The sequence below is a fragment of the Pelmatolapia mariae genome, linkage group LG1 (assembly GCF_036321145.2).
Source record: "Pelmatolapia mariae isolate MD_Pm_ZW linkage group LG1, Pm_UMD_F_2, whole genome shotgun sequence".
NCBI lineage: Eukaryota > Metazoa > Chordata > Actinopteri > Cichliformes > Cichlidae > Pelmatolapia > Pelmatolapia mariae.
Window position 1 is genome coordinate 31412553 of NC_086227.1, and position 10507 is coordinate 31423059.

The 10507-nt window shown below is 40.0% G+C and overlaps 1 protein-coding gene across 2 annotated transcripts; it reads right to left on the minus strand.

Annotated features, from left to right (window-relative positions):
• Window positions 1-4005: 4005 nt before the first annotated feature.
• Window positions 4006-9224, minus strand: irx6a (iroquois homeobox 6a). 2 transcript variants are annotated; one of them, XM_063478924.1, is made up of 7 exons: window positions 8846-9224; window positions 7476-7701; window positions 6629-6738; window positions 6100-6395; window positions 5289-5966; window positions 4943-5054; window positions 4006-4571 (listed from the first exon to the last, which is right to left on the minus strand). In XM_063478924.1, the coding sequence occupies exons 1-6, from the start codon at window positions 8857-8859 to the stop codon at window positions 4948-4950; spliced, it is 1431 nt and encodes a 476-aa protein (XP_063334994.1). In that variant the 5' UTR covers window positions 8860-9224; the 3' UTR covers window positions 4006-4571; window positions 4943-4947. The 2 variants fall into 2 exon arrangements, with proteins under 2 accessions (XP_063334994.1, XP_063334984.1); XM_063478914.1 differs by having other exon boundaries at window positions 7476-7751.
• Between the last annotated feature and the right edge of the window lie 1283 nt (window positions 9225-10507).

Genomic DNA, 10507 nt, shown 5'->3' on the forward strand with positions numbered 1-10507 from the left:
TTGGTTTAGCAGTGTAACCGACACCAAGGGAGAATCACTAGACAAGCAGGAGAAGCCATGAAAGCAAAGATGTAAAGCTTTGTTACTGTGAGACTCTTACCTTCATGGTGTAGTATCACTTGAGCTGGGGGGGGGGGGGGGCAACCTCACTATTCCACACTATTCAATTAAGCAGTAACAGATTGTCAGTGAATTGAGATAAGAGATGAAACAGAAACTTTTGCCTCTCATCGGCTTTCCCACACTCAACAACCCAGAGTAGACTTGAAGACCCCACTTTGGAAAAGTGAAATGAGGTCTACAAAAGAATCACGGCCCTGGGAAATGGCAGCACTAATATCACTTTGTGCCATGCTCCATATCTAGTCTGGTACATTGGGATCCTGTTGGGAACACTTTTGAAAAGGGAAAAGAGAGCTGAAGCAGATCACATTGCCTCAAGTATGGCACTGATGATGCAACAGAGGCCTGGATTTCTTTCTTTTTTCTTTTTTTTTTCTGTTTTTGGATGTGAAGCACAGGTCAACCACAGGGTACCGAAAGAATCAGGGGTCGCAATGCAACATCTACCCAAACTGCACAAAGCCAGCTTTTCATCCCCTCACTGGCCATTCCACCAAGTCTTTAATTGTCTTTGACAAAGCTCATTAGCAGAGACCTTGTAGCGACATCGGCAATCTGAAATTCCATGGAGGGAGACATGCACAGAAACAATGTCCCACACACATTTCATTGCGCCTTTTGACGAAATGTAATGAAGTGTGTATATTGTCCCCCTCATCTGAACTCTGAGCCATTGCTACAAAGACTTTGTTTTATGAGCCCTAGCTGCCCAGCGTGGGACACATCAAATGGCACCTCCATGCTGGCTCTTTTGTCAGACTAGAGGGCAAATTATTGTTTGTAATGTTGTTGTAGTTGTTGTTATGGCTCCTATTTATACAAAGAGGCCATTGATATAGTGTCAAAATAATTCATGCTCTCTTACATCGCATGCAGACCCATGTTCATTAGTAGTGCCCTGAATGTAAAGTGCACATGTGATGGATGTTCCTGACGGTGCTTTGTCAGAAATTAACCCACATTGACCTATAGCTTAATTTGCAGAGCATACAACAGTCATTGTTAAAATGCTCTCAGGTTTTTATGGGCTTTGCTGAGAGACAAAAATAATAAAATAAAATAAAAAGTAAATTAAATAGTTATTAAAATTAGTTATGTTTTTCTGGTTTGCTCAAAATGGGAATTTTACATGTCACTGTCAATACTGGGGTGAAATGGATTATCGCTAGGCTGGAGCAGACTTTACCTTAAAAATGCTTGTTCTTCTCCTTTTTCTCCACATACTAACTTACCGACTTCACACAACACTTGCCCATTTATGTGAGTCATCTAGCCTGCTGACTTGAAAAGAGCATAGGACGCGAGCAGAAACTTGGCACAGAAAAGACCAATGTGAGGCTGGGGTAGGGTGGGATTATTAAGGTCAGTGTAAAAACTTGTGGAAGTGTTTGATAGCAAAAGCCAAATGATTATAATAAAGCACTCTGACAAGTATGGTCACAGATTGATATTTTCAAACCTATTTAAGGGTTCATATTTAGCTTAGCTTGTTTTTCTATTTTGCATATTTGTGCCTCTTTCACAGATTATCTAAAATCTGTTTTGGATTATGCAAACATGCTCTCATAGCCACATACCATTTCGCCCCTCCCAGATGAAAAATGTAATTTACCAGGAGGAGCGTGTGTATTAGGGAGATTTAGATGTGCATATATCCCACCTAAAGAACTTATTATTCTGTATCACTGTAGTTTGCCACAGATTTCATGTCTCGCCTCAGATTAATAGATGTCAGACAAACAAAAAGAAAATCTTGTCGGTCCCCTCCCCCTTGCAACAAAAACAAAAATATGATAAATGCCTATTTATTCATCCTTACTGCCAGTGTGGTTCGTTGTTATTATTATTATTAGTATTAATAATCATAGTAATTAGCTCCCTCTTCACGCACACACAGATACAAGTAGACCTACCCCAACCATTACCATGTAATAGATGTCAATAGCAGTAATGAAGTTTCTGTCATCCAGATCAGCTTCCATTTACAGCTGGCTGATGTATGCCTTGACTGCCTCGCCTCTGTGCAGCTGCTTTCACCATATGTAAAACTCTGTGTATAGGACAGACTAATTGACCTGTTAGCTGCTTCAGGCATATGCTGCTATATAAACCCATAATGGCCATTATCTAACTCCCCACCAGGTAGATTGCCATGCTACTAATCCAACCACACATGTATCATTGCCTTCAGTAGAATAAGGCCACTTTCCTTTACGGCCTATGGTTTAATTAAAAGTGATTGTAAACATTTGATGTCATACCCTACATTCTGAATGTAAATGCAATCCATCATGAGCATCGTCCTGTTACTGTTACTGTTGAGAAGTTGTTAGCAGCTTGACACGTCTTGTATTACAGCTGTCAGCCTAAAGAAATGATCTATACATGCAACTTGGCTCAAAAAACTTTACATAAAGTTTACACTGAAATTCATATACCTCCTATGGGATGCATTTGTAATCTATTATATGTGACCATCAATAGAAAGTATGTGATGTTCAGTTTTTAAGGATGTCAGTGGTTAGTTTCATACTTCCCCTTTATTTCTCTTTTTTGGTGGGTCAGCTGTAGTAGTCTCAGATCTTTAAGGAGCTTTGTCTGTATTTAAAATCTTCTAGAAATATTAAAGTCTATAGAAATATATTTGCTTTTGGCTTTCACTTCAGCCAAATCATTTATTGGCTGTCAGATTAGCACAGAGCAGGGAAATTGAACTGGAAAAAAAAAACTTTAAATAGGCCTAAGTTATTATTCTTGACCTTCCTCATCCTCATCATGTAGACTTTCCTGGATTTACAGACAGCTACGCCATTGGCCAAGGACAAATGGGGTGACCACAGCGCCTATGAACTGAGCCCGAATTGCCTTAATACGGAAAAGACTTTTATTACAAGCATAATCCGACAAGTACTACCTCAAATGACGGGACTGTAGGCTATTTGGTCTACAGGTATTATTTCGCTGGTGGTATAGAATTAAATTCAGTCATATCTAAATCTCTTCCTGCTCATGTAATAACGATTTTCAGGAATTAAGACAGGAGATTAACTCAGAAACAAAACAAAATAAAACTTCTTTCACTTCCCTGAAGGAAATTGCAACGTAATATTACAGATAAACGCGTTTCGCAAATTTGAAACAACTATATGAATCATTTAAAATGCGCTTTCTCCTTAATTTCAGACTATTCTAGAGTGGTCTCCATAGAAAAAACACGTTTTCGAATTGTTACGCTGAATATTTCTTAACATTGTTCAGAAGAGTAATGCGCAAAATAAATACGCACAGCACCTTACGTCTTTTACTACAGAAGTATTTGATTTTAAAAGTTTGAAACAGGAAGATAAAAAAAAAAAACTTTTTTCGGACCGTCAACGCGGATCATACACTACAGTGATCATCTTAATACCGCTGTCTGTACAAGAGGCAGAAGAGTTAAGCCATAACGAGACGGTCTATAGGCAAAACATCCAAATCAAAGGGACTTTGAGGGACCATGTGAATCTCTCTGCCGGGTTTGATCCTACAAATGACCTTTTAATTAACACAATGGTAAGTTAGTGCAGAGGCTCGCTACACAAGGGACAAAGCAGCATTCATTCTATGTTCCTCCCTCGTTGCTTAGCCTGAACAGTAACAAAGTGTTTGATGCCACTTCTGATTAGATGCTGACAATAGAGAGATGATGTCCCCTTTCTTCCACAACTTGTGGATTTCACTCACGTCCTCCTCTGAATTATGACCTTCCATCAGCGCAGCGGCTTTATACATCGAGTCAAGATGATAAACTTTGATCAAACCCGCACACGCAAATGTTTTTTAATTGCCTGATTGGATGTTAAGCTGTATAAATAATCACGGCACAGAAAACGAAAGCTCTTGGGAAAAAATGTATTGTTAGAAAAGATGTCATGAATGGCAAACACAGGAGAAGCTCACATTTTAACACAGGGACAAAACATATTTCCAAGTCCACAGCGGATCCAGTCGTTCATAGCCAGCTTTGAGTCCGACAAGCTTTTCTCTTTTTACATCTGGCAAAATGACACGAAGCCACAAAAAACTGAAAAACGTGTAACAAAATATTCAAAAGAGATACAAAGTCAACCAATAAACACGTTAAATAATTAACCAACAGACGACATAACAAAATAATAAATACGTAAAGAAATAAATAAGTTTGCTACACTACACGATTGCCATACACAAATTCGGCCGTTTTTTTATTCGGCCAGTCTCACACATTTGCATCTAGATTTTTTGCATAAAGTCTTTAACACCATAAAAACAATGTTGTGCAAAATGATAGCCACGTCCACAGTTTGACAGCTCACACTGCAGCAGCGCCAGGTAGTTCCCATGTGTCATACTGAGGCCGCTAGTTGGCCGGTGTGTCATTTAGTGCATAATAAATGTCCCAATAGTTACTGTGGTATATTTCCAGCGATCTAGAAGGAAGAACAGCAGGGATTGAAATAAACGCACAAAATAGAAAGAAAAAAACTTTATGGTATGAAACATTTCCAAAAAGAAGTTGAGCATAAGAAGAACTGAAATACTTTTGACTGAGTTTATGAATGATATTTGACACTATGCACATTATTATCCCCTCATGCCAATCTGCAAATCTGATAGAAAAAATAAAATAAAAATAAGCAACATATAAACAAAAAGAGAAAGAGTAAGTGCATTCTGTCAGCATATTTGTTTATCTGTGAGTGTTTGATGTTTTTCCTTGCCTCTTGTCTTTGTGTGTGAAAAGCTGTATGTGTGTGTCATGACTTCACTGATTTTTTTCCACTTCAGTGCAGACTCTCACCTGCTTCACCTCTTCATCACTGGTCTGAATGCAGTGACCTTGTCACCCTGCACGGTCCCACAGGTTTCACTGAGGTCAGATGACTGTGTCTCTGCTTTGCCACTGGAGAATCCTGCACACCCAAGTGAAAACAAATCTAAGAAGCTTACTTCAAGCACAAGTTGGCAGAAAGTCCCTCACCACTTTGTAACTCATAAATTGTGTTTGTGAACACAAAAATGGAAAATGGATTGTGTACATTAATGTGTTCAAAACAGTATGCTTGTGGCTCATTATGAAAAGACAAACATCAATGTCTGTTATATTATCTGTTATGTGAAACTCAGCAGGTAAAAGATAGACATACCTTCAATGGTGGAGTACTGACATGTATCTGGGAGTGCAGCATAGGATGAACAGTGAAGTTGGAGGTTCTTGGGACCATAGCTGCTAGTGCCATAGACCTTTGAGTGCAAGGACGAGCCCTCTGAAAAGGGGCTCTCAACATTGGTGACACTGCTAGATTCATGAAGGCCTCTAATGCCTGCACATTGTCCAGTGGGAGCCCCGATAAGTCTGGTGCTCTGTAGCTGGCAGTCCCCGGTTGAGTTGCCTGTCCTCAGCTCAGAGCCATGCTGCTGAGGGCTCAGAATGACCCCCGAAGCTGCCGTCCGAGCCAGAGACCAAATCCGTGGCTTATCTGAAGCTTCATAGTGCGACAGGGACACAGTTCCTGCGGCTGGGCTGGTTGAGGAGGGTGCTTTGGACACTACAGGATCCAGGAAGTCAGCCGGGAGAGGAGGAAGGGTGGTGACATTTTTGATGGCACAAGGGAAAGAGTGAAAGCTGTTAGTTAAACTCAGGTGTAGTTCGGAGCTGCAGTCTCTTTTTTGAGGTGCTCCAGATCCTGCCATGGTCCTCTGTAGGTCATGCTCATCCGATGCCACCTTTTCACAGTCACTGTCCAGCTTGTCACAGTCATCGTCATCCATATCCTCCAGATCACTCAGATGTAAATCCTTTTCATCCTTGCAATCATTAGAATCTACATGAAAGAACAGATTTTATTTTCGTAATATGCTTTTTGTCATGGAAAAATAAGAAATACATTCAATTAAATAATTTTTAAACTTTGAAAACCATTTTTACCAACAAAAAAAAAAAATGCAAATCATTACCTTTGGTAACACCGTCTTGCTCACTCTTGTTAAGGTCATCCTTCCTGTCATCATTCGCCTTATTCTTTGGTGACCAGGTCATCTTGTTTTCCTTTTTAAGCCTTCTCCTGGCATTGGCGAACCAGGTGGATACTTGAGTGAGTGTCATTTTGGTGATGATGGCCAACATGATCTTCTCCCCCTTGGTGGGGTAGGGGTTTTTGCGGTGCTCATACAACCATGTTTTCAGAGTGCTGGTGGTTTCACGTGTAGCGTTCTTTCTTCTGGCTGTGCCATTAAAATCTACTGTCCCGTACCTGGAAACACACACACATACACACACACACATTCAGCCAGGGAAAGAGTCACCATTAGTGCAGATGGTAAATTATATAGTAGACTACTAATTCAGGTATCCTATATTGTTACTCTCTGTTGTTTGAAATGTATACAGTTTCACCAGATCCAGGTTCCACTATAGAGTTAGACTCAGACCTCAGATCCAAATGTGTCACCATTGAATGGTTGTTTTTAATGACGTAAAACTTACCTGTCGTATTGATACTGTCCCAGTGAGTGATCATAAGGATAGTACGCAGCAGTTTGAGTAATGCCAGAGTGTAAAGTGCCTGTGCTGTCCTTAATGTCATACTGTGGATTCTGTAAAAGAGAAGGCGGTTGTTATACATTATAAACATTCTGAAAGTTTAGCATTCTGAAGATATTTGAAAGTTATTTCATGTATAAAGTATCTTAGTTCCATGCTAATAAATAACAAGCAAATGATTCAAACTATGAGTTATTAGAGGCAGAAAAGATTTCCCATACGTGGCATCGTTTGTCACATATGTATTTTCATTGTGTTTGAAGTATGATGTGATGTCCAAAAACATGTGTTGTTAACATTTTTAATAATATTAGTTCAATATTGTTTTAGACATAATGCAAAATACTTAAATAGACAGTCAACTTTAATTAATTTTGTTTTTTAAAATATAGACGGAAATAGAAAGAAAAGTTTCAGCTGCACTGCAACAACTCAAACTTCTACGTTTTTTTTAAAGTAAACAATTTGCTCTAGAAGAATCTGATGCCCCCCACCCCCCAAATTACAGAAACGAGTGGCAATATTTTAAAACAAAACACAAAAAGGGGGTTTAACTTTAAATTAACAGTAAATTTGGTTCAAATCAGTCGTTTTTGACTCTTTTACTCGTTCACCTGTCTCTTTTTCCTCGTTCTTTTGTTGCTTTGAAGGGGAAGTGCGATAAGAGCTGCCGTTGGATTAAAAGGCTTATCGAGACGGATATGTTTGCAGTGTGAGATAAATTGATAAACCTAGCTGATCGATCAGCCTGAGACCCCCCCTCCCCCTTTTGCGCATCAAATGAGCCCACCAGAGTGGAGTAGATAGCGGATGGGTCGGTGCTGTAGGGGAAGTAGTTGGCGTAGTTCTGGCTGGCTGCGGCCGCTGCGGCGTAGGGAGAGCTGTACATCCCCAGCGCTGCGTTCAGCTCCGTCCGGCTGCTTGCCAAGAGCCGGTTCTCGTAGGACGGGCAGCAAAAGGAGGCAGCGGCGGCGGCAGCGGCAGTCTGGGAGCTGCCTGTCCCGTCAGAGACCGACCTGGAAATCGAATCGCAGCAAGTCGTACTGGGGTTTGCCGACACGAAAAACTGCATGAAGAGAATTGTGGATAGACATGGTCACTGGCTGTTTCATCTCTCATGTGGATGTCTGTGAGAACTCTGAAGTGACTGGGCTATGCTCTGCAAAAATCTTAGCCTTAGTCTAGTTGCTTTAGTGTCTTAAAATGTTAAAGCAACCGGTAAATGTGAGCTGATTTCGTTTGCTGCTCTTGAATGATCACGATTCAGGTGTCATTGCCTTTACTTGTGACCTGCCTTAATTCAAGGTAAGTCACTTTTCAGAGAATCCGTGAAATGATAGAAAGTAGGTCGCAGGCAAAAATAAAACGATAAGATATAAAATGTCATTGTCTTCTTTTTTTTCTCCCCAAAATTTAATAACAGTTTTAATTCACTACTTTAAACTGCATACGAATGTAAAGGACATAAATAGTTGTTTTCGGATATGAAGATGAACAAGAAAAAGTGACCTGCTTCATTTTATCACCGAATTTAAAAAAAATCGTTTCCGTATAAATAAACAAAATGCAATTGCCAGCAAAGTCCCAATTTCAATGTTAATGCAACGATCTGACGTTTACATTCTGCCAAAAGTCAAAATGTTGTCCTCGGAGAAGTTGTCTGTTAACTTTTTCAGGAGAGTAACTTCTGTCTCCTCATCGACCTGAACTCCTTCGAACTTGTCATTTGGAGCAATAAGAATTTATTAAAAAGGTAAATAAAGCGCTTTAATAAAGATTTAAGCCTTTGAAAATACTCCAATCGTACATGTCAAAACAACTCCATCAGAAAGTTTGCTTATGTGTACAGCATGCTTAACAGCCCAATTACACCTCGTAGTGTGCGATAGGTGACATTCATCTCTATTGTCATCAGAAAAACACGTGAGTTCATTCATAATTCAGTGTAATTGGACACGGGTGTGTGTATATCGATATTTGGTTCAACAACAAAAGCTCCACGCGAAAATAGCTGTCAATACTGTCAAAGCAGTCACTCTTTCGTTTATGTTTCTCAAAAAAGTAAAAGCCTTCTTATTGGTGAAATAAAGGAAAAATATGAATTTAGTCTTGTTTCTGTATACACTATATTTAGGGTAAATGAAAAGCAAAGTGTCTTACCTGTGAAGTTGCATTGTAGGGATATCCAAATTGCGAGAAAGACATAGCTGCTTCTTTTGTTACCATCAGGAATATTCTTCACCCTTGATCGATTGCAACCAATTCTACTTCAAATCCACCGTCTTACACACATTTCCACGCACGGCCTTTCGCTCAATAATAGATGACTTCACTCATAGGAGGGAGACTTTAGGCTGACACCAGCTGCAGATTGTTTTATATGAATGAATAATCCCCCCAAGGACCCAATAAGAAATGAAATTAAGCGTCATTAAGTGCAAAAAAAATTGTTGTTGTGTTAGCTGAAGGAGGCTTAAAGGATAACGTAAGTCTTCCAAGATATGGACTCTGCTTGTGCTATTATTTGTGGCTCTATAGTTCTTTAGCATTCATCCATGCAAGGGTATCAGCGTGACGTCACTGTAATCCCGGAACGGCAGGGTACCAAGGATAGAATAATGTCTTTGCCAATCACGTCCAACACAGGGTTTTCTTAAGGTGCACTGTACACAGCCTTGTTCCGCTTTTGTAATAGAATTCTTTACCGATTTTCTGAGGTAAAGTCTCGGAAAATTGCACCACTGTTCATTATTATTGAATTGTAACAATGCAATATGGAAACCCTTTGTGAAGTTAAATAAACAAGAAAAGAGAGAGAGAGAGAAGCACTGGGGATGTTTAGGGTGTCTTGTGAGATATTTCATTACTTTTTCACTTTATCTAGACAAATAGAAATAACACATGTTGCCTAAACTAGAAAAGTCTGCACTATTGTCTGCTTAGATAAAACTGATACCTAAAACGGTTTGTATTATTTACAGTGTATCACAGCTATAGATGGCTGGACCTCTAATACTTTTTTTAATCTCGACCTTTGTTCGCTTCTGGCTCTTTGGCCAGAGGTCCATCCCAGAGTTAATGACGATGATGTTTCTATCTTTCTCTATTAGAGAGAGGGGCAGTCCCAGTAGGAACGGTTAGAGGGGTTTTTGGCAGGTCAATAGACCAGTGATTGATGCGCGCCTGGAGACCTACGTGACCATTACGCGTAATGCGTAATTGTATCAATTAACAAATGGATACATGCCCTTGTTTAACCAACGAGGAACAGAGTGAAAATATGCCTTAGAGGTGAAATCCGAAGAGCTATGCTAGAAAAAAAGACATTGGAAGCCGTGCTCCCCAGTCTAATTAAATATCCGTGCATGGGGGCGACGAGAATTGCATTTTAATTGAATGATGCTCACTTGAAAGATGGGTAAGGAATGATGCTGCCTCACAGTGAATGAAACTAGAAATAATTTTAAGCCTTATTAGATTAGGAGCTCAGCCATTACCAGTTGTCTCACTCTCTCCCATAAACATAAACAAGCTTTACCCTCTTTTCGTGTGTTGAGATGTTACCGGTAGGTAAGAGATCTGTTTATTTCTCTTCTACACTCGCCACTTTTGCGTTGGCAGTGACAGAGGTGATCGGTCTAACTGAGTCATATGATCTGCCCATTTCTGCTTGTCTAGAGAAGTGTAAGTTTCCCGCTGTCACGACTGATACCTTGAGCCAAATTTTCCAGTGCCTTTAATTTCCCTGGCTGATGAATGGCTTTGACTCCCCAGGAGACGCATCTGCGATTACGGGCTTTCTCTCCAAGGGGCGCTAAAGAG

Bases quoted from the DNA above. Each gene is read 5' to 3' on its own strand.
- irx6a (XM_063478914.1), bottom strand. From the start codon at position 8,911: ATGGTAACAAAAGAAGCAGCTATGTCTTTCTCGCAATTTGGATATCCC. The intron at 5,967-6,099 runs GTAATGATTTGC...TCTTTCATGTAG, and splicing joins GCAAGACGGTGTTACCAAAG to ATTCTAATGATTGCAAGGAT. The intron at 5,055-5,288 runs GTATGTCTATCT...TTGGGTGTGCAG, and splicing joins TCAGTACTCCACCATTGAAG to GATTCTCCAGTGGCAAAGCA.